This window comes from Gadus macrocephalus, chromosome 8 (genome assembly GCF_031168955.1).
Source record: "Gadus macrocephalus chromosome 8, ASM3116895v1".
Lineage (NCBI taxonomy): Eukaryota > Metazoa > Chordata > Actinopteri > Gadiformes > Gadidae > Gadus > Gadus macrocephalus.
The window spans coordinates 15965711-15989265 of record NC_082389.1 but is presented as its reverse complement, the minus strand read 5'-3'; the positions used below and the strand labels follow the sequence as shown (position 1 = coordinate 15989265).

At 43.5% G+C, this 23555-nt stretch overlaps 3 protein-coding genes across 3 annotated transcripts; 2 read left to right on the top strand and 1 right to left on the bottom strand.

Annotated features, from left to right (window-relative positions):
* On the bottom strand, window positions 1–10563 carry mau2 (MAU2 sister chromatid cohesion factor). The gene is made up of 19 exons (XM_060059437.1): window positions 10330–10563; window positions 10105–10122; window positions 9938–10003; window positions 9429–9524; window positions 9225–9319; window positions 9088–9115; window positions 8842–8997; window positions 8440–8586; window positions 8204–8294; window positions 7798–7901; window positions 5009–5086; window positions 3211–3276; window positions 2978–3061; window positions 2731–2780; window positions 2559–2636; window positions 2342–2453; window positions 2132–2222; window positions 1903–2030; window positions 1–1478 (listed from the first exon to the last, which is right to left on the bottom strand). The coding sequence occupies exons 1-19, from the start codon at window positions 10561–10563 to the stop codon at window positions 1404–1406; spliced, it is 1797 nt and encodes a 598-aa protein (XP_059915420.1). The 3' UTR covers window positions 1–1403.
* Window positions 10564–10789: 226 nt separating this feature from the next.
* Window positions 10790–13789, top strand: armc6 (armadillo repeat containing 6). Its single transcript, XM_060059438.1, has 7 exons — window positions 10790–11397; window positions 11703–11791; window positions 11901–12480; window positions 12587–12732; window positions 12826–12957; window positions 13042–13179; window positions 13275–13789. Exons 1-7 carry the CDS (start codon window positions 11277–11279, stop codon window positions 13485–13487), a joined length of 1419 nt encoding a protein of 472 aa, XP_059915421.1. The 5' UTR covers window positions 10790–11276; the 3' UTR covers window positions 13488–13789.
* A 320-nt stretch (window positions 13790–14109) lies between these two features.
* Window positions 14110–21516, top strand: LOC132463357 (mitochondrial coenzyme A transporter SLC25A42-like). The gene is made up of 8 exons (XM_060059439.1): window positions 14110–14433; window positions 16085–16269; window positions 16450–16552; window positions 16847–16872; window positions 16964–17130; window positions 17385–17501; window positions 17696–17847; window positions 18145–21516. Exons 2-8 carry the CDS (start codon window positions 16189–16191, stop codon window positions 18468–18470), a joined length of 972 nt encoding a protein of 323 aa, XP_059915422.1. The 5' UTR covers window positions 14110–14433; window positions 16085–16188; the 3' UTR covers window positions 18471–21516.
* The last annotated feature ends 2039 nt before the right edge of the window (window positions 21517–23555 follow it).

The following is a 23555-nucleotide window of genomic DNA, read 5'->3' as shown; positions in this document are numbered from 1 at the left end:
TACATTCTGAACTGTTTATTACTTTGATCAGTGGTGCTGTAACACAAAGCAACAAATATTGATCAAGTTGTGCTTGAACAATGTGATTTTTTTGCATTTTATGTAAAATATATAGAAAAAAGGAGTATGTTGTTTTGAGATATCCAATATTAACAAGAAACATGGATAAACCTAAAGTCACTAAGCCATGCCTTTTCTTGTTATAATTGTATGGGAAGGCAAGAAAGATTTCATTTATGTAGCGATAGATAAACTGTAACAAGTAGTATGAACTAGTAGTAAACAGTAATCACAATTTAGTGAAGAAATTCTTAAACAGAACAAATGTGTGCCACCAGGGATTTGAGTATCAATGGGTAGAACTGAAGTAAATCATTTCCAAGAAAGGACAGTATGTAAAAGGTTAATCGTTAAAAGGCTTAAATTAAGCAAACTTTAGTAAAATACTTCATGACCGATTGTATTTATCCAGGAGATATGTACACATGCACCACACTCGAGACAACACAGGTAAAAAGAGTCAACAGGCTTAAAAGAGCAACTGGCAATAAAATGAAAAACCTGAAATTGTCTCAAAACTTTGTCCTACTAACAGCTATCAAGCCATATAGCTTGTGATAGGCCTACGTATATCTACTGCTGGACATGGTGAGCGATGGCCTCACCAAGCATGTCTACTCTATTACATGAGCAGCTCTATTATAATAGAGTTGCATTAATGATGGTCTGCGAGACGTGGAATACTTCATCATTCCACGGATTTATCATCACATTCTTCCCTCAAAAGTGATCAAAGAAACATACTAAATACACTTTAGATGTTTTGTAGGAGGTTCTATAGAGACTTGGTAACGATAGCAATATAGCCATTGTTATTGCTGTTCTGAGTATCAGGACATAGGGGGGTGTGTGGGGGGGGGGAGAGAGGGAAGGGAAACCTTGTTTTTCCAATTCACATGGAAATCCCATCTGAGCCCATCCAATCATGGGTTCCGATGTCACGTATTTACATCGGATAACTTAACTGATTTTGGTCGGACAGACTACTCAATGGTCACGCCATTACTAGGGAATTAAAAAAGGACATTATTTGTTAGAGTCACTGTACAGTAACAGTATCTTGAGGTGCCAGGCAGTGTGAAAGATAACAAAACCATTCAAATCATGCCCAAGATTATAATTGGGCTGTATGCAAAACCTTGCATGCTCAGTTTCAAATCTAGCAGTAGTGACGTAATGCACCCCCTTTTTTTATATAAACTTGGGTCAACGGGAGACCATTCATAAAAATCCCCCTCTTTGTCCAATGTCTGTCCAACTCCTAGTATGGAGTCAGATTAACCTTCTTATTCTGCCTCACTTGCCCCCCAGCCCGATTGCATTGCCAGGCCTCCTTGACGTTCTCAGAGCAGACTGGTGAGGCCCGTGGTGGGTCCATTCTGCGGCTGCAGCTGCACCGGTGGAAGACCTTCCGTCCACTGAAACAGAAGACACACTGTTTACCAAAGGAAAGGGACACTGAATTGTCTGGACTCCATTAGTAGGAAGGTTGGTTTTCAGATAAAGTACAAAATAACAAGGTTACAACCAGCCGCTCTCTACAGGCAATGGGTCTAATGATATAAACGACTGCACAAGCCCTGGTTCTCTGCTCTACGATACAATGCCACCACGGTAAGTGAGCTGGAAGGCAAACCACCGTCATTGTCGGCCAACCCACATAAGATACCTTACATAGGTGCTCTGGAAGTTACTTTTACAATATTTACATGCTTACATAAAATATAGAAACTCTTTAAACCGTGTGATTACACTGTGCCATCCACTTTCAACCACCGACAAAGTTACACACAGAGACAGAGAGAGCTGGGAAAGGTAAACGAGGGATTGGGTGGTGCTTACTCCGATGAGGTTGTGCTCTGGGAGGCTGCAGGCCGCCATGTGATCCTGCAGGAGCTGCTGGGAGAAGGTCTGGTGCATTTGGGCGGCCTCGTGGGCGTCGATGGTGTTCCCACACGACTTGTTGAGATCTACGGGGGGACGGGGGGACGACGGAGCCGTGTCAGCGGGCGGCGCGGTGAGACCGACACTTTTAGGAGTCTGAGGCTGCCGTCAGAGCAGCGGATCCTACCTTTGAGGAGAGCCGAGGACCAGAGCTGCACCGACATGTCCGGGATCTTGCTGGCCAACTGCATGGCGGGAACCACCATGTTGCTGCTTTCCTGTTGGAGAAAAAAACACGGGAGGCAGACTGTTTGGATCAGGCACACTCACACAAACATACACACACACACACACACACACGCCTTAAGATGCGATTCAAATAATAGTCCCCGTTTACCCTGTGGTTCCCTAGAACAAAGAAGATGTGGCCCAGGAGCACCAGAGAGCAGGCCGTCAGCCGGTTGAGGTCCTCTGCATTCGACATCTTCAGGGTCTCCCGCAGGAACCTCCTGTTGGTGCAGAGGTACGACCGCGTCACACTGTGTGTCTGCCATCGTGATAACCAGACCATCTGTGTTAAGGGGCATGCGACAATGCGACCAGAGCAGTCTTACTTGGCCTCGTTGTAGCGCCCCTCGAAGAAGGAGAAGAGCCCTCGGATGTAGAAGGCTGCCGCTCGCAGACAGTGAGAGCTGCAGAGAAGACACACGTTAGTGGAGAGCCGGAGGAGCGACACTCACACACCAAGTGATAGGACCATGGACCTGGGGTGGAGTCCTGCTTTACCTAACGGGAAAGTTTTGGTCCGGATTAATGCGCTCCAGAAGACTGTACAGCTGTGAACAGAAAAAGGGCCAATAAGAACAGAGTATATGATCAGAGAACACACACACACACACACACACACACACACACACACACACACACACACACACACACACACACACACACACACACACACACACACACACACACACACACACACACACACACACACACACACACACACACACACACACACACACACACACACCTCTTGCTGCCGGTTCCCTTCCCGGATGTAGACGCTGGCTAGGTTGGTCACGATGAAGGTCCAGAGCTCCTGGTGCGTTGTCATCTAGGAGAGAAGACGGACGTCTACTTAATTTATGCAAGGAACCTTTATCGCTCCCGTCACCTCAGTGTGTGACTGAGGTCTCATAGAGTTCCCCTAAATGCACAGTGTGCTTGTTCGACCGCGTTCAATATTTCACACACATAACTCACCTGAAGAGCAGCTGTGAACTGGGCCTCGGCGTTGTCCATGCAGTTCACGGAGATGCAATAGAGACCCTGCCGAGAAAAACGTACAGGAAGTAAGATCCCAAATAGTTATAGCGTCAGGCCGCTGCCCGCAAGGAGACTTTGAATGTCAGGGCCGTCCACGGTAAATGCACTACATGACTGGTCTTGACGATCAGTCCAGCCTGGCCCCTGGGTCGCTGGTCCACGCTAGGAGACCAGGACATGCGGGGGAGGGGGGGGGGGTACACACGTGAAGACTCTACTGCCAGATAATCAGAGTCTTCTCCGAAAACTCACCAAATCTCATTAGCTCCCCGTAGCCCTTCCGCTTACGTAAACGGGAGGTCTGCGAGGTGTATTTTTGCCCAGTAGCAGCTGGAATTATCGTCACCTCTCTAATTAAAGTAATTTCCACTGAAACAAATGTTTCAACCCTGGATTCTTGCAGGTTGGAAAATATGACGGCTCCGGTAAATAGTTAGGCAGTAGTTTTCAAATTACAAGGAAGAAAATTATGGTTTTATGTGGGATTGTCAACATTGAATCCCGATATCTGAGTCATCCGTAGCGAAGTTTGTTCTAATTGGCTGTTGCCACTGTAATCACAGATTTTATTCTCAGTGTCCCTCAATTTACACAAGTCGGGCCTGAAAATATTGAACATGGTTGAAAAAAGTCTCTGCCCACGAAACTCGACGTGGGTGGCAAAATGGCGTGACTTGAGACCCCCAAACTATACGATCATCAAAGCTGACCTCAGCCCACATCCCCCTCTCCTCCCTGAAGGGGGGGTTGACGCCAAGTGGGTAGGGGCCTTTAATGTCTACGGCTGCCCTAAATGCATAATCTTCTGTCCAGCTGACTTGGGAACATGACCTTAATATATCTTTCACTACTACTCAGTGGAATTCAATTTAACAGGCCAGCTTTGAGCTCTTTTAAATGTGTGAGAATTAGGATTATACACTCAACGATTCGGAGTAAAGCATATATTAACTTGCAAACTGTAATTAGTCTGGAATTCCAAAGGGCGTCACCAACGGGGAGAGACCAGAATGCCTCTGGACGTTATTGAATAGGCCTACCACCCATCATAGCAACAACTGGGTGACGCAGCAGCGAGTGGTGAAAAAAAATACTTCTTCTCAACAAAAGCACAGTCGTCGGTTCTTCTTTAAGTGAAAATGTACCGTTGAGTTTGTTTAATACTGTCTCGATACCATGATTAACAGACAGTTCTGCGGCAGCTATCTCTGTTGTTGTTTTATGGCCTCTACGGCTTATCTTCTAAAATAAAACTGATATTTAACTGGAGGGAGCGCTAAGCCGCCTGCTTCTCTTGGGATATGGGATGGAGGAATACCCGGATAGCTGAACATGGGAACAGCCTTTCTGTTAGAGGACTTTGATAAGGGCCGGGAGGGCCACCTGGGCAGTGTCCACTTAGTAGTTAATAATACAACCCTTCTGTCCTATTTCTCTCATTTGTCTTTCATTTCTGGCTTTGTGCGGCCTGCAGTAATACCCATGCTCATTTTCAAGCTTCTATTAAAAATGTTAAGCGGGGTAAATAATGAACCAAAACAATATATCCTGTTGAGGGATTTGGGCGACACCCTCCCCACCCCTGCCATCAGCTTTTTATTTATGTCATGCATTGTTATCTTGTTAATTTCCTTGTTAATGTGCATTTTGTATCATGGTGAAAATCAATAAAAAGGTTTTTAAAAGGATTGTAATTCTGAAGTGTTTCGGTAAAGTACAGTTTCCTTGCACTTACCAGGAGCGTATGAAGCTGGGCAGCGTGGTTAGTGAATAGCCGAGACGACTGGTGGAACAGCTGGCACACCTGGGAGATCTACACAAAGACCAGTGAAAACACAACTCGGTTAACCTATCGTTTGTATCGTATGTACAATTCAAAATATCTGCCGTTGCAGATATCGGCTTGAACCCAAATCCAGCATGAAAACATTGACACAACTATTTCATAGCTTTATCTCTGTTTTGGTAGTTAGGCAGTAGGGCTGAACGATTAATCTAATTCAAACCGATTTTGCAATGTAATAGAATGCAATTTTCCAATCGCAAATGGCTGCGATAAAAATAAAATAAAGTGTTATTTTTAATGTCGAATCAATCATAGGATACACAGGGCTACAGTACACGTGACACGAGATTGAGGAAACAACTGGCAACGCTATAGTTTGATTTGTTGAAAAAGAACATGTTAACATATTACATGTTTATTACCACAACTTGGAGATAATTACATATAGTGGTAGAAACACGTTTGTTATTTTTAATAGTTCTGCACTTTAGTTTGTTTGATTTTTGACTGTTACTGAGATCATTAAGATTCGTATATATATTTTCCTTTTCTAATATAAATTCATGCAGCAAGTCTGCAGGAAACAGACTGTGTCCAATTTTGTGTTGGTCATGATTTATTGCTTGTTTTTAGTGAATAATACAGAAGAAATGGAACTTTAAAAATATGGAACCATATATGTAGCAAAATTCAAATGGCAATGCAATTTGCAATTCAATAAGTCATTTCATTATGCAATTGACAATTCATTATGCAATTTAATAATTGTATTTGTAAATACGTTATTCAAAGTGCATTTTAATATGCAAAGTGACAATGAAATCCTCAATGAAATTTGCAAAAGTTATAAAAATAAAAAATAGAATAACATTGTCAAACTTTTTGAGTTCCTTTATTCAAATTGAAAAGCTATAGCGTCCCCATGATTGCAATGCAATTCGTGTGTTTGCGAAATTCAAATTACATTTCAATCCGCAGACTGCTTTGCAAAATCGTTGCGTTGTCCTGCTTACTAGTGAGGGTTTCAGTGCGCCCTAACAATGAATCCCCCCCCGCCCCCTCCTTTGTCCGTTCTATTTGGGAACATGTGTGGTGGCACATTGATTCTCGAGCTCGCTGCTTTGCTTAGAGACGATCCAGAGCAAGAGACTACACCACATCAGGCGACCGAAAGGATAGCGAATCGCATAATTTTTGGCTGAGTTGTAGGCAGTGGAGGGAAGCACAACATTAGGTTTTGAATAAATGGTGTAATGGCCTCTTCTTTTTGGAAAATGAGACAAATACCATGGTCTATATCTATAATAACATGGAAAGTCGGGTCACAAGTTGATCTGGCTGCCTCCTGCTCTTAGGCAGAAGACTAGTTGTGCTTTTTAGTACTGCAGATGATAAAGTCTCTGTGGCTCAACAGCACAGTGGAATGGAATCACAACTTGAAATATTTTCCCCCGAAAATTTTAGGAGTTCGAAGCCCATATTAATTATAAAAAAACACACATTTTCCATTTATTTTAGCTTAAGATGGTTCTACGTGACAAGTTTCCTCCAATTACTCTCCAAATACGAATGAGATGGGTATGTTTCTGGCATTTTTAAAACAAATCAAAGAGGCATTCGCAAGGACAGCTACGAGTCTTTCCCCGATTTCCAACAGCTGCCGTAGCCACGACGACAAGCGACGCATTCGGCTGATGTCGCCAGTTAACACGGTCACTAGTTGAACTGAAACACCGGTTTGCGCACCCTTCTCCGGTGCGATCCGGTGCAGGCATGCTGGTCGCCGTCGCGGACCCTGCATCCCGCTGCTCCACTAGAGCTGCAGCGGCCATTCACGTTATTACTATATACGTCAACCCAGTCAAACCTGGCACAATGCTAGGCCTAGAATAGAAAGTGCCAAGTGTGGATGATCAGCAAGTCTGACGAGGAAGTGACGTAGTTCCCGTCTAGACGCGATTGGCTGATACTTTTTGCAAAATCTTTTGCAAAACGCTTTGCAAAGCGTTTCGCGGATTGAAATGTAATTTGAATTTCGCAACACACGGAGCGTGGCGAAGGGCATTGCAATCACGGGGACGCTATAGCTTTCAATTTGAATAAAGGAACTCAAAAAAATTGACAAAATGTTATTCTATTTTTATTGTTATAACTTTTGCAAATTTAATTGAGGATTTCAGTCAAATTCACTTTGAATAACGTATTTACAAATGACATTATTAAAATTGCATAATGAATTGTCAATAGCATAATGTAATGACTTACTGAATTGCAAATTGCATTGCCATTTTAATTTTGCTACATAAATGCTTCCATACATTTCGATTATTTTCCCAAATCATTAAGCCCTAGAAAAGAGGTATTAAATAAGCCCTTATTTTTCGTGAAACTGCCATAATCTACTTTTTCAATTAGACTAATCCAGGATGTTGTCTCTTGGTCATAAGGTCAACTATTAGACACTACAATGGGCCACCAGAAACCCACATTTTGTCTTTATCTGTTTCCCCCTCTCAAAATGAAAAAAATATATATATTAAAATCCAACAAAGCAATAATTTCTAAATACAGTGGCCAGGTCGTAAAAGTGCAATTGTGGGTAAGATTTTTTTTTTTTAGACACAGCTAGTACTGCAGGGGGTTAACTAAATGTTTTTCTGTGTTTAAGTTGGTCAGAAAATCGACTAATACTGCTTTAACCTCTCAACCAATCAAACAACAATGGTAGGACCACCCACCTCTTGCAAAGCTGTAGCCTTGTGTCCCGTTACCAGCCGACACATGATGATGTGCTCCAGGAGAATGACTTGAAACGTTGGCAGGATGGGACTGCTGTCCAGCACTGGAACACAACGCATCCCAAACATCACAACGCTACACATGACAACACTATACCTCCAAATCATAAAACTACACACCAACATCACAACACCTCCACATCACAATGCAACACAACACATCCCAACACACCAACATCCCAACACCTCCACATCACTACACAGCAGCATCCCAACGTTACACATCCACATGTCACAACGCTACTACACATCAACATCACAACACTACGAATCAACATCAAATCTCTAAACACCGTCACTATTCCACCTTGGGATGGAAAGCAGCTGTGAGAAGAGAACCACCTACTTTTCAGCTTCTCCAGCTGCATCAATGCTTTGTCTGTGTATTTCTGGGCCTTTTCCAAGTAACCGGCCTGCATGGAGTGCATTACGGTGACCTGACAGAAAAATACACAAAGACAACATAAAGACAAGGAAATACCTGTAAAGCAAATAGCACATTATCTCACACCTCTTATATCAGTTTTATGAGAGGGGTGTGTGTGTGCGTGCGCATGCGTGTGTGTGTGTGCGCAAACCCACCAGGTACACCAGCACACACATGTGTTCCTTGGGCAGCCAGTGGAAGAGGTCGGCCGAGTTGCTGGGCAGGATCTCGTCGTCGTGCAGCGTGGAGATGGTCTGGATGCACTGCTGCAACTGCTTCAGGCAAGGCTTCACACTCTTGATCTAACACAAACATACAAGTAGGATGATGCTTTGCATTATAAAGACAGAAAACCAACAAGGAGGTTTATCTAATAATGAATAGCTAACGACGAAACCATACCTTAAAAAACAACGTTAATAGGGTTCGGATCTCTCAATAAAGCCACTACACCTTCCTTGAAAAGATTCCCCGATGAGCGAACGTATATACAGGGCACTTCAATCCATACTTCAAAATAAAAGTATGCCCAAACCAACTGGGAATCGTCACCGCACCTGTCCGGCATCCAGGTAATGTGTGACCTGCAGCACCAGGAAGAAGACCCTGAGGGACTCCTTCTGGATGGGGTTTCCGTGCCAGTTCTCCACGATAGTACTGCACAGGGTGAGCAGAGGGTGCACCTCGCTCAGCTTGCGCTCCATCAGAAGCAGCTGGAACCAAAGCGACGTGGATTCAAAAGCAATGAGCGCAAAATATATTTCTAAACATCTTGAATGTAAAATATATATTTTTAACCTTACCATTCCTTTACTCAATAAGAAAAGTGCTCTGCAACAGAAAAAAAATAGTTTAAAAAAAGATATAATTTTTTTTTTAAATGTTGGAAGAATACTCAAATGGTTCATATTTTAAAGGGTTGTGTTAATGATCGGCTGACCTGGTGTATTCCGAGCCTACGACCCTTGCATATTCCGCTCCTACCCCTAGAAGGTCGCATGCGGACACCAGGTCTTTCTCTAGGGTGTGCAGTTGCTGCAGGAGAGAGAGAGAGAAACGGTACAAAATACAGGAACAAAGTTACTACAGGTGTCCACAATTATATCAGACAGGAGCCTGTGATATGGGACTATTGTCGTCTTACGGCGAGTTGGAACAGCAGTCTGCAGTGCCAGTAGGGCGTCTGCTGAGAGATCTGGATGGCCTTGCGCAGCAGTGGCTTGGCAGAGTCCACCAGGTTCTGTGACCAGAGTGGGACAGGTGAGGTTCAATATGGCAGGGGAAAACATGACTTTAAGGACAGACCATTAGTAGATGGTTTTGTCCTTTCTATTGGTGGAGTCCAGTGATCCGTATTGCCTACTTGGAGAAGGAGAAGTTGAACAACATTTTTTATAATCTAAACTAACACTAAAAATAATGAGGATGAAAAAAGAAAGACTCATTTTGTTATTTGGACCAAAAAGGTTGTTATTTTTGTTTTGTTTTTTTACACCTTAATAACAAGAAGTTCATAATCTTTAATAAAAACATAGCAACATGCCATACATCCTGATCCCATGCATTCCTCCAACGTGGTAGATAGGCCTATCCTCTGATGTTGCAAAAGATGCATGTTTAATATTGGTTGGAGAATAGATATTATGTACATACCTGCTGACAGTATAGCTCTGACAGAAGACTTGCTGCTTCGAATTGGACATCTTCGAATTGAGGGATCTGAGAGCGTTGATGAAGGACTATTGTTTTTGTTGAATAGTGTAGTTCGTGAAGATACACGCATACTTTACCTCTCACATTTTGAAAATTGAAAAGGATACTTGTTGGGAGATGAACCACTGTTGGGGAAAAAGAGAAACGGCTTGATTTTAAATTATATTTAAAAAAAAGAAGCTGATCACAGTGGTCTTCGCAGAATCAACCCCGTGATAGTAAGTTTGACAAATGTCTGTTTTTGCCTGTGCTATTGACATAGATTCAGTGCGTAGTGGGCAATGGTGCGGGAGTGTTTTATCCAGCTTTCTCTGATCTGCTGATCTCCTTACCGCTTTCTCTAGATGAGTCCTGGCCAGTTCGATGTTCTTGGTGTGTTGATACAACACCGAGCCGAGCTGGAGATGTGTCCGGGCCTCTATCCTCTGGGTCGGCTTGAACTGAAACACGGCTTTCAAACAATGGACACATAAACGAATCTTAGGCGGACTCGACGTGCGAAAGTGCTCTGCAAATCCTAGTAGGGCCAGGTACCACGACTCCGGGGCTTCTGTGGCTGTCGCCATTTTAATGGTCTGACAACAAAACAACAACAAACCTTGAGGAAAATGGTTAAATTTTTTGTCGAGGTCGTCTGTTAGCCGGGCATATCCGGTCCAGTATTTTCAGAATTAAAGCCAATATTAATGCCACCAACCATGCTTAATATACAATATTTATAACCAAATGGCGATTTATCTAATATTGAGATCAGCGATACTGTTATTTGACTGGTTTATCTAGTTTAAAATGAAAAAAATGGAATTGCATGTAATGGTTGTGGAACGTTTTGATCGAATAATAGGAAGCCGGACATATTTGAAAGCGGGACATATGTACGGCACTTGATATTCAGGAAACGCAACTGCGTGTATTCCCCATGGTGTATATTCACACCCATGTTACGACGAGTTATCTGTCTTAGCTAGGTAGTATGGGGACAACCGACTCCGCTTATGACAGATGTTCTGACGTCTTTTGGGTTTTTCTATTCGTATCGTTGCTATCCCTCCGTTATTACAGTTTAACCTGAGCTGTAATGAGCAGAGCTGAACACCGATAACTTTATATTCTGGCCTTTCATTATCTTGCGCCAATATCTTAACTGGCGGCGCCAACGTTTACTCGAAGTCATTGTTACTCTGCCAGGTTTGAGATCCACTGTTTGTGGTGTATAACATCGGTGAACATTCTCACCAGGTTAAAATAACAGTCTAAAATATAACTAAACGCTGTGACCATGGCAAGACGTAGGATCACACAGGAAACCTTCGATGCGGTGGTCAAAGAAAACATGGATGATTTCGAGATGGATCCTGATGATGCTTTGAAGGATGCTGTGGAGCAGTTTGATTCTCAAGGTAACGTTTTAACAAGCAACTCACTCACTCACTCACTCACTCACTCACTCACTCACTCACTCACTCACTCACTCACTCACTCACACAGTGACACACGCTCATCTTTCCATGGTCTACTCTACATGTTGATCTTAATACCACCATCATTTAAATGAGTTGTCTGCTAGATTGTGTCAGTGAGGTTTATCTCAGTTGTTGTTCTTTTGCGTACTCTCGATGGAAGTTAATAAATGTTATTGACAATATAAGCAGAAAGTAAATTATAGGTTTTAATTTGTAAGCCAATATTTCTACTATGAATGCAGGTGTGGATCTCACCTGCATTGTCAAAGCTGTACCAGTTACATCTGAAGACAAACAAGGGGACCAAATGCAAGTTCACGAAGTCTTACAGGTGAGTCTGGAATAGGTTATTCAGAAGATTGTGTGCGCACTACTAAAATACCCAAATAAAATGCCAAATACCTTCATCCGTCAATTCATCCCTTTATTTTCTCTTAAAGGCACTGGACGCCTTAAAAAACACTGGTGACATAACAACCATTACCGCAGAGAGCGAGATCATTTCCGACCTAAAACGCTTCACAGAGCAGTGTTCCATTGGATTTGCCCAGCGGCACCTGGCTTCTACAAAAGATGCATATCCCGTCATCCTTTCCTGCTGCAAAAGGAGTTTAGAGGACAAGGAAGGTGTAATAGCTTCTCTCTCTGCCCTGTCTGCACTGACCAATGGACAGCCGGACTTGTTAAACGCAGAGGGTCAAACCCTTCTCATACTGATCCTAAACAAGTATCGAGAAGACCCCGCCGTTACGTCTATTGGCTTTCGCACAATACGTCACTGCTGCTTGAAGCATGAGCAGAACAGGCAAGATTTGGTGAAAGGGGGAGTGCTTCCTCTGCTTACCGGCGCCATCAGCCGTAACACGGAATGCGGCGAGCTGGTCAAAGAGGCCTGCGCCACTCTCCGGTACATGACCTTCGATGATGATATCAGAGTTGCGTTCGGGAACGCCCACGAGCATGCCAAGATGATTGTTCAGGACCACAACGCATTGAAGATCATAACTGCAGCTGCTAAAGGTAGAATTTTAATGAAGGATGACACAAAACTTTTGGTAACCTCCTTATTGGATTTGATATTATAAATTGATATGAATCATGTATTTGCTATTTTGTTTACTTGCAGCTCATGTGGATAATTTCTCTGTGCTGAGTGAATTGTGTGCTACTTTGTCCCGACTGGCTGTGAGGAATGAATATTGTCAAGACATCTGTGATTTGGGAGGACTAAAATTCATGATGACTTTGCTTGTAGACAGCTATGAGTCCCAGGTAGCTTACCCAAATGGATACTTCTCAACACAATTTCTATATCTTAGAAATCGCAATTCCCTTAACACTTGAATGTTTTTCCCTCTCTTTTAGGAGTTGGTCCGTCAGGTTTTCTGCGCGTTAAAGGCAATCGCCGGGAACGACGATGTCAAAGACGCCGTGGTGAACGCGGGTGGAGTCCCGCTCATCGTCATCGCCATGAACAGACATATGGGCAACCCACATGTGAGTACATTGTCATGCAGAAATATCTGGTAGAAAACAATGTGAAATCGAACAACCGCTTAAAAACATGTTTCTCCATGGTAGGTGTGTGAGCAGGGCAGTGCCTGTCTCTCAGTCCTGGCCTTGCGTAAGCCCAAAAACTGCACAGTCATCATGGAGAACGGAGGTACTCTTGCAGCGGTCCAGTGTATGAGGACGCACCCGGATGTGGTTAATGTGCAGGTACTATAAGAGCAACCATAATCTAATGCATTTCCTTTTAGGCCTTCTGCCTGACACCAAACTACCCTGATGTCTCCTTGATTCCCTCCCAACAGAGACAGGCGTGTATGCTGTTGAGGAACCTGGTGAGTAGCATGGAACACCTCTGCCAACCCATCCTGGCGATGGGTGCCCAGCCGCTGATAGCCCAGGCGCTGCAGACCCACGGAGACCTCGGGGATGTGTTCAAAGCGGCCCTCCGAGACCTGGGCTGTGAGGTGGAGCTCAAAGAGCTGTGGACGGGCAAGAAGGGCAGCCTCACATACTGAAGAGCCTTCCATGGCACTCCTGAAAGGATTATGCACCACCGCTAGAAGCCACTTAATCAAAATTAAGTAATTGTCAAGTGTGTTGAATTCCCTTCCCTGCAAAATGGTCACTCCTAATTACTAATTGTGTCATAAACAATTGTCAACTCAATATTGTTACAAATGCTGTATTCCATTCGTTTTTTTTTTGCATTAGGCTTTCACACTTTTCCCAATTGCTTAATAATATTATTGTATGTGTATGTAGAATGCGTCTCTGGATGTTTAGATGAAATTAAAGATGGTTATGTGTTCATCTCAAATTTGCCCATGGGTGTCTCCTTACTATTGTGTAATTGACCAATATTTGAGCTGAATAATTCGCATGGCTTGATTCATATTTACAGCTATGGGTTGGGTCCTTGGATTGCAGGAGCAATTCAATTTTGATTGGCAGTATTATGCGTAATGGTTATAATAAAGTCATTCAAGACATTTACTTGATTTTTCTAGAGAATCTAAACAAGTCTATCTCGCCTCCTTTTCACACCAATCGAATGGACCTATCCAAGCTGTAGAGAGATAGGCATAAGGAAACTGACGGACTGACTCAATTTCCCACAATCCCATTGGGCTCGCCCTTGCTGTTGAGATCGGTGACAGACAGCAGCGGTAACTGCAGATAGCTAGATAACAGCATGGACTATTCTAGTCACTCAAAGTCACTGTTGGAGGAATGAGTGCATGAAACACTATGGAGAAAGTTTATGTAACGGCTTGATCAATTTCTGCAAAACTCTCCATGTCTGTATTTGGGAAAGATCCAGGAATTTCCCTTTTCATGTTATACAGAATAGCTAACGCTGCGGAATTTGTAGAGTAGAGTTGGTTAGCAACTTGCTAACGAATAGGACACACCACATCATACAGCATAACTGCACCAACGAGGGTGTAATTCACGATAAAGGTAAGCGAGCTGGAAGTTACCATGTAGTTAACTGTTGACCGTCGATTGCTAGATATCTCCCTCCTCGACGAGGGCAGTGTTGAACAACTTAGAGGTTGTAAGCTAGTAGCGTTTGGGGTATCTGTGTACAAAGATTGTTGTGTTGGTATTTATCGCCAACACAGATAGATCAGGTTCTCTGTCTGGTTGTCATCACGAGGATCATGAAAGTTAATGTTGAAGGAAGGCCGGGTGGCAATGCTTCTGCAACGTCATCGTAAACATTGTTTATTATTGATCAGCTGAGTAACGCACACAAATAGGCTATTTGACCTCAGTACTGACACACACACACACACACACACACACACACACACACACACACACACACACACACACACACACACACACACACACACACACACACACACACACACACACACACACACGTCATGCATATGAAGGACATAAACAAAACATTCCAGTACCATATCATATTTTTTAAATCTCAACGTTTTTCTCAATTACTTTTGGGGAAAGCCTCAACTCGGACATTTCCCCGTCTAAAAGTTGGCTAAATTTGATCAGATGGCAAAACGTGTCAAACCAGCAAAACGTGCTGGTAAGTCGGAAGATCAGATAATGTACACTGTCTGGAAGTGACAGACATTGAATTAATGTTAAAGTCTTTCATTGGGTGTGGGGAGGAAGTAGGGCTCGGTGTATGCGTTGCCCATAGGTTCTGGCTCTTGTATAACACAGCTTTTACAAAAGCATTGTATAAACATCTCCTGAAACGCCTACTGTAATTTTTTTCCGAGAGTCATATTGCTCTCCAGTGACCCTTACCCTCCATCCATTTTTACCGTGGTTAAACAATGTCCCAACCGTAAGGCCATAGTCCTACTAAATGTTTAACGAATGGGCTTATGAGTGATCAATGTTTTCTTTCTTATTTGCTGATGGTTCTTATTCAATGGAACAAACTAGAACATGGTATCTTACCAAAGAGTGTGTGGGTGGATCATGGGTGTTTTCTTCTGCTATAGAAGAAGGGTTAGGGATAGGCTTTCAACCTCCAAGCCTAGTGTCGTGGCAATTTCTTTATGAGATATTACGTCTAGGACATGTACGATTTGTAAATGCAATAAAGCGCATAATAGTTGTAGATAATTAACCTATTTTAATGTATGCATACACTGCAGAGTGAGCCCAGAATCAAGTTTCAAACAGCCTTTTAACACAGTTTCACCCTCTCCCCGCAATGCATTTGTTCATATACTAATGTGAGGGAAATGTTGATTTACAGGAGTTTTTCTCGTAAACAAAAGGGGTTACTTGTGACCGTTTCACCCCAGTCGAAAGGTTAACAAAGGGGAACTAGATAAAACAACCTGAAGAGCTTAAATTAAAATCTCAAAGTATTAAAACTAACCAACATGAATTTTCCATTACACTAGACAGACCATTTGATTGGTGAGAATGGTTCCTGTATCGACCAAGCAACGACAACTACTTTTTGTAGGAACAATTATCTTTAAGCATTGATCAATTGCTAGCCCAATAAATCGAAAGTTGCCCAACTTGTCAGCTGCATATGTTACTATCTTAAACACATATCTACTGTTCCTATCATTTTGACTTTCCTCTGTCTCTCGCTCTCCTCTCCTAGAACTATCCCAACCAACATTTGAGCTGCAAGCAACTGCTGATGTTGCCACCTGCTGGCCGGAGTACATGAGCACATCCAGGGCCGGCTGTGTGTAGCTCTTGGGGATGGGTAATGGTGTCCAGGACCAACGGGCAGCACACACACCGGGAGAAGTGTTGCCATCGGCCTCCTCCAGTCATTCCGAGGTAAGAGGTGTGTGTGTGTGTGTGTGTGTGTGTGTGTGTGTGTGTGTGTGTGTGTGTGTGTGTGTGTGTGTGTGTGTGTGTGTGTGTGTGTGTGTGTGTGTGTGTGTGTGTGTGTGATTGGAACACCATGTCCCTGCTAACTGGGAGGTGATTCTAAGCTGTGTCCCTGTCCGTCTGCAGCCAAGACCATCTGTCCTCAACTCCCTCCTGTCGGGCGCTCTAGCGGGTGCTCTGGCCAAGACAGCTGTAGCCCCGTTGGACAGAACCAAGATCATCTTCCAAGGCAAGCTACCAAACTGCATGGGATCTAGCCTGCAGGATATTATACAGCAGAAGGACCTGTAAAATCTGTTCATCATGTTTTCGCTTCAGTAAATCGAATATTCGCTCCATCAAATATTTGGTCAGGTGTATCATTGTGTGTGTGTGTGTGTGTGTGTGTGTGTGTGTGTGTGTGTGTGTGTGTGTGTGTGTGTGTGTGTGTGTGTGTGTGTGTGTGTGTGTGTGTGTGTGTGTGTGTGTGTGTGTGTGTGTGTGTGTGTGTGTGTGTGTGTGTGTGTTGTCTTCTTTATTTCAGTGTCTTCCGCAAGATTTTCTGCCAAGGTAGATTGCCGCACATCTGACATTTGATCTCTCTCATAGCGAAACACACACCTGTTCGACCGACTAATACTTTGTTTTGGTGTGTCTTCAGGAGGCCTACAGGTTGATCTACCGGACCTACCTGAAGGATGGCTTCCTCAGCCTGTGGCGGGGGAACTCTGCCACCATGGTGCGGGTCATCCCCTACGCTGCCATCCAGTTCTGTGCTCATGAGCAGTACAAGATATTCCTGGGGGGAATATATGGCTTCCAAGGGAAGTGAGTAGTGACCAGTACCATAATATGCATGCAAAAATATGCATTCAACTAAAGGGTTCTACATTGATTAGATTTTTGAACAGACTAACTTTTGTGTGTTAATTAGACCGATATGATGTTTTTTTAAATTCATTAACTAAATCCTGAAAGCACAGAAAAGTACAGAAATATATATTTTTGTTTTACTGAGAAAGGTTCCTATATTGCAGCAACTTGGCTGATTTTAATAACGTGTCTTGACCTCTGCTTCCAAGGGCCCTGCCTCCGATACCACGGTTACTGGCTGGCTCCATGGCAGGTACCACAGCAGCCATGTTGACCTATCCTTTGGACATGGTACGTGCGAGGATGGCAGTCACACCCAAAGAAATGTAAGGCCGGTCATCTCCCACTAACTCAAAAGTCAAATGTCGATATTAGACCAGTCCTTCTTTATTTAAAACTCAACCTCAGAAGAAATGTCTGTGGATGTCTTGGTTCAGAGGCGTCATGTCCTTCCTTGAACCCACTTCATCGCCTGTACCCCTAAGGCTCACGTCCCTCCCACCTCACTGGCTCCCCACAGGTACGGTAACATAGTGCACGTGTTTGGACGGATCTCCCGGGAGGAGGGCCTGAAGACGCTGTACAGAGGCTTCACCCCCACCATCCTGGGCGTGGTGCCCTACGCAGGCATCAGCTTCTTCACCTACGAGACCCTCAAGAAGGTGCACGCAGGTACGCCCCCCCCCCCCCCCCCACCGCTGCAGGGACGCCTGGGTGGCGCTTAGTGGCGTTCGAACCCCAGCGGAAAGGGTCTGGCTTCGAACCCCACTTATTCCCATGCCTACCTGCCAGGTGCACTTGAGCAAGAGGCCTCGACCCTAACCGACAGATTAATGACATTGTATCCAAACGAATAAGAAGGTAAAAGCGTAAAAACAATTGAGGACGTTTTATATCTGTTCAAAGCGACTTCCCATCGTGACCCTTCGGATGGCTCTTCCCCCCCCCCCCCCCCCCCCCCCCCTGCAGAGCGAAGCGGCCGCCCCCAGCCCTACTCCTACGAGCGGCTGGCGTTCGGCGCGTGCGCGGGCCTGCTGGGCCAGTCGGCGTCCTACCCCCTGGACGTGGTGCGGCGGCGCATGCAGACGGCGGGCGTGACGGGCCACACCTACGGCACCATCGCCGGCACCATGCGGGAGATCGTGGCGGAGGAGGGCGTGGTGCGGGGCCTCTACAAGGGCCTGAGCATGAACTGGGTGAAGGGCCCCATCGCCGTGGGCATCAGCTTCACCACCTTCGACCTCACGCAGATCCTCCTGAGGAAGCTGCAACGAATGGGCTACACGTCCCGGTGAAACCCCCCGGGAGGGGGGCCAGTGAGGCGGCCGGGGGGGGGGGGGGGGGGGGGGGATTAAAACACGCGCTGCCTCTGGATGGTACGGCCGTGTGGCAGGCGGGTTGTTGGAGGCGTCGGCTGGATGCAGGGGGCCGATGGGTCACAGAGCCTCCCCGGACCGGCTGTCGTCCGCGAGCCCGCTGTGGGGCTCTGTCATGTGCAATAATTTTAAAGTCGTCCGTTTCGTTTTTCAAAGATGTGTTACTTTCTTGTGTATCTGCCACCTCGATGATGCCGATCAACACATTGCGCGTGTGTGTGTGTCTGTGCCACGCACCTACACCCTTTCTCGTGACGTAGGCTGACTTCGACTCATTTGGATGTGCTTGGCATCTTGGATTGTTAGCAGATGGATCAATAGAGGTTACTGATGGTAGTGTGGTTTAATAGTGCTCTCCCTCTTGATCGTGTTTGTTCAATTGAGTGACAACAGGGTCATCCAGTTGGACACATCTGCTGTGCGAGCTGAGGATGTCAGAGCAGTGTCACGCGTTCAATGGTAAGGGGGGGATAAAATGTGTTTCATTTGAATTTGATCCGAGCATCAAATTCAATTGGGGGGGCTCCGTTTCAATTCAATTCAAAAAGCTTTATGGCACGACCATTGTTGTGAACAGTATTACCAATGCATTATTGATGGAAGTATGTTTTCTTTCCCTACGAGAGTTTTCTACTTTGTTAATGCATAAAAAAATAATATATATATATATATATATATTTACAATTAGGGCATTTAGCAGACGCTTTTATCCAAAGCGACTTAAATCGGTTAATATACACATTGACACACCGACGGCAGAGTCAACCATGCAAGGCAACAGCCAGCTCGTCAGGAGCAGTTAGGGTTAAGTGTCTTGCTCAATCAACACAACATTTTTTTATATACATTGGTAGTCAAGGCGGTGCCCTATTGTTGTTAAGGCGGCCGCCTTAACAACTCAGTGCTGGGGGAAACACTGTACTTTATATAAAGTGAACCCATATAAGGACAGTTGCTGATGCCATTAATAGTTTTGACATGGTTCAGCTTTGTTTGATTTAATCCTGTTCATGATTTTGACACTTTAAAACGTCTAGGCAGAGAATAATTGGCTTGATGAAACATTTTTCATAACATGACCTCATATCAAATACTTAAACTATCAAATAGTACAATGCCTTATGTAATGCATTATAACATCCCACAAAATTATCTCATCGGCATCACCCTGTTTAATTGAAGTAGTATTGTATAACATTGCATTGATAAGACACCAGCAGAGGCTTTAAATATCAACCATAGTGGCTATATTTGGACCATTAAGCCTTCAGAGGACCGCTGCTCTCACTATAGGATGAGCAACGGGAGCAGCTGGGCCGGTGGTGAGGAAGTGAGGACCGGCTTTGTGGCGTCAGATTCAAAGAGGGCTAGGTAAGGAAGGCCATTTATAAACACATGTATGCCAACACCAGGAAGCTTTGTGCTGGGGCCAAGGGACCTCCTACATGTACGTAGATTGGAGGCATGTATGTACCTTTTATGGTACTATTGTGTGTGTGTATTTCACTGTTGCTCGAACCTGCAACCTGTGGTAGGCCGATACAGTGTGTGTGTTGGGGTTGCATCCTACACACACCCAAGGGGACATGGTATCCCCCCCCACCACCGGTCTATGTAACTCACTGCTTTATCATACACTGGTATAAGACTTGTAGAGAGATTTGTTGATTGTATCTCTGCTATATCCAGGAATCAATTGATCTATGTCGGTACCAGACAATATTCCGGCAATGTTCACATCAGCACAAACGTTAAGGGAAGAAGACGAAAGGGCTTTACTTCAGAGTAGGTATGGGAAGGCTTTAGGGACACAAAGGGAGCCTCCCCAATTATCAGCTGCCCATCGGAGCACCCGATGAGTGGGTCGTCTTAATGTGGAGCCCAGCCCTCTGGTGGATCCAGGGTCCATCGTTGTAGCATTACCCACGGTGGGTCGACCCTCGCCATGTCGGCCTGATAACAATGCTATGTGTGCGATGTGTCTGCTCGATGTTGCTACTCCTGAGTGACTGCTGGCCGTTCTGTTATGCTGCTCTCGGTCAACGGCTGGACCTGTTCTTTTGTTTCTCGATACTGACCTCCAAGTGCCTCATAGGGAATAGTAATGATCTTGCTATGACTTAAATAGTTAATACTAAACCTATTACCTTTTTGCAGCAGGTTGTGTTCACTTTTATAGGCTTTTCCAGAATTTGCTATAGCACAGTGATACTGACATTTTGACATTTAAATAGTTATTTCAAATCGCTTTTGTTGTTAATTGTACTAATTGAGAACCCTGTTTGTGAGGTTTGTTTTTAACCTGCCTGTCTCAATGGCATAACAGTAATTTAGGTGTTACGCCTGCTTGAAATGTAACCGTAACTCTGTGTTTGCTGGAGTCTGTGTGCTGAGAGTTGGCCGGAGGGAGATGTTGTTGTCCTCTCGTTTCATAAGATGCGTGTGTGTTGACATAAGGTGAGGGACAAAGGGACATTGCTGTCCAGCACAGGGCAATATTGAAAGTATACAACAGATGTATAACGGCTGGTCTCAGGAGTATTACCTAAGAACTGGAGAGTGATTAAGACAATCATTAAATGCCAAAACAATGATTTTCTCATTTTTTTACATTATTAATAGGCCTATTCAATTGTTTGCGTAAGACCATAAAGTGGCTTAATATGAAATAATACGTATGTTAAAAAGATGTGTGACTTTAAATTTTATTTTTTGGGGGTTTGTCTATGGTGTTCCTAATGTAGCCATTGCTAATTTAATGCAATAGATAAAGTTTTAACAGTTATTTAATCATATGCAGACGTTCAAAGACATGGGATCGGTGCATGTGCATGTTGCAATTGTTCTGACACAGGGGAATTATCTGTTTTGTAAAGTGGTTTGTGCCAACATGAATGTAAACACACTGTTACTGTGATCTGTAGGCAGCCTCAGAGATTCTTTAATAAACCTGACATGAACTATACTATGTTTATTCATTTCAAGAACATTACAGGTCTTTATACAATTTTACATATTCTAAGGTAGGCCTATTCAACGTTTTGCCGTGTAAATATGAATGTATTTTATATATTTGAAGTTTAAAAGAGATTAGTAGGTATCGGGTAACTATATCAGCAGATCAGAGGTTATGCCTGTGATGGCATGTGTTAACCATTAGAGGGAATCATCTACAATGCAAACCAATCGACAAGTGAGGTTTGTGTTTTGTTCCACTACAACCTGTATTATTTAAAGTGACCACAAGGGAGCACTATATTAAAAGAAATACAGAGTTCTCAAAACCATGTCAAATCTTTTTTAGCTTTGAAAGTGGTCGATAGGTGACAGTATAACACAACTATTGGACTTGTCAAGTGGTTGTGGAAATTTGGGGTCACGCTGTAAATTTGAACTTGACCTTGACAGACCAGTCCTCTGATTAATAGCAAAAAAGTGTGATGCCCATCATACAAGCAGTGGACCAGCGAAAGATTCGATATTAGTAAGGAGCCATTAGGACTGTTTAAGAGAAAAATACTACAGGCCTACCCTGCAAAGATACCTACATTTATACTGATCACTTAACCAGCACGCTTCTTATTTTATGCATTCTTTTTTTGGCAAAGAGTCATGTGGAAAGAGGAAACCGCCAGCAAAGACAGAAGGCAGAGGGAGACAGAAGTAATTAGCCCACATATTGTATGAAGGAAGACAAAGATCACAAAATGTGGTTGCTATAGATACCTGGCACGATGCCCACTAAGAGCCTATTTGCATTTATTCAGATGGCTTGTTGCTACCCCCACCCTCCCATAACTAATCCAATTAGGCCCAGGCTAAACTATACAGTAGGCTTTCATCGAAATATAATTCTTAATAGTTAATAAATAGAGGTCAGACAACGTGTATTATCTTGCAATTTTTTAGCTCCAACGAAAATCTACAATAGGCCTATTCTATTTTGTGGATAAAATATGCTCGTTGGGCAAATTATGAAAACCCCCCTACCTCAGATGATATTGTGTTTGGGCCTAGTCTTATCGTATTTTTTTAGTATTCTGCCTAGTATTTAGAATAATGTATTTAGTATGTTGGCCATTTTAAACCTGCAATGGTTAGATTAGGACCTCTTGTCAAATTGCAGAAAGGTATACTTTAGCAAAGGCCTCTAGTTGTAAGATGATTTAATTAGTTTTTTTTTTAATGCAAGCTAATGCTAGAAATTGTATGCTAAAAGATAAATCCAGGTCTATAAGTATATGTAATAGGCCTACCCATCGCGCTACATAAAGAGAACATTGGCTCAAATCCTATTTATATATTATAATTATCTATAAGCCTAACCTATATTATATAATTTACAAATGTTAATGGAATCATTTATTTTCTATGGTTTATTAGCCTATGAACGGCATTACATCGAAGGATCACTGCTGCGATACAGGCTGCTTATTGAACCACAGCGTGGTGGTGACCTAAATATCAAACGTATAGGCCTATGCGCCTGTCCAACCTAATGATCTTCATTGGTTAAGATTTCTAGCAATGAGCCAATCCTATTTTCATTTAAAATATTGGACTGGATATTGTTTTATTAGTTCTGGCCGCCGAACAATTCCGCGTGCCAGCCGAAATACTATAGGCTACTCGATGTCGGAAAAGAAGGTCGGAAGCACCATGCTCTGTTCATTATTCATTTGTAACTCTACTGTTATGTAACAATATGTAGACTACCAAACTGAACTATGATAAGGCTGGCTCTGTCTCTCTAGCTTTCTCTCTATCGCTGTCCGTTACAGGCGTACTCCCCTCCTTTAACTCAATTATTTTTTTTATAATAGCCAATCATGAAAGGCTGTCGCCGGAAGTGAATCATTATAGGCTAACCACACTATAATATGTGACCTTTCTGAACGTGGGCAAATAAACAAAGGTTGAAAGGCATTATTGTATTGGAAAAACCATGAGACTTGATGCAAATAATAATATTTATTCACACCATGCAGTGTCAAATATTTATAC

What these genes read in the sequence shown, in the direction of transcription:
- mau2 (XM_060059437.1), bottom strand. Translation starts at nt 10,563, where the DNA reads ATGGCGACAGCCACAGAAGCCCCGGAGTCGTGGTACCTGGCCCTACTA. An exon ending in CCCAGCTTCATACGCTCCTG is followed by an intron (nt 3,277 to 5,008) that starts GTAAGTGCAAGG and finishes TTTTCTCGGCAG; the next exon opens with GGTCTCTATTGCATCTCCGT. An exon ending in AAGGGAACCGGCAGCAAGAG is followed by an intron (nt 2,781 to 2,977) that starts GTGTGTGTGTGT and finishes TTCTGTTCACAG; the next exon opens with CTGTACAGTCTTCTGGAGCG.
- armc6 (XM_060059438.1), top strand. Translation starts at nt 11,277, where the DNA reads ATGGCAAGACGTAGGATCACACAGGAAACCTTCGATGCGGTGGTCAAA. An exon ending in GGAGCAGTTTGATTCTCAAG is followed by an intron (nt 11,398 to 11,702) that starts GTAACGTTTTAA and finishes CTATGAATGCAG; the next exon opens with GTGTGGATCTCACCTGCATT. An exon ending in AAGTTCACGAAGTCTTACAG is followed by an intron (nt 11,792 to 11,900) that starts GTGAGTCTGGAA and finishes TTTCTCTTAAAG; the next exon opens with GCACTGGACGCCTTAAAAAA.
- LOC132463357 (XM_060059439.1), top strand. Translation starts at nt 16,189, where the DNA reads ATGGGTAATGGTGTCCAGGACCAACGGGCAGCACACACACCGGGAGAA. An exon ending in CCGCAAGATTTTCTGCCAAG is followed by an intron (nt 16,873 to 16,963) that starts GTAGATTGCCGC and finishes GTGTGTCTTCAG; the next exon opens with GAGGCCTACAGGTTGATCTA. An exon ending in CCTCAAGAAGGTGCACGCAG is followed by an intron (nt 17,848 to 18,144) that starts GTACGCCCCCCC and finishes CCCCCCCTGCAG; the next exon opens with AGCGAAGCGGCCGCCCCCAG.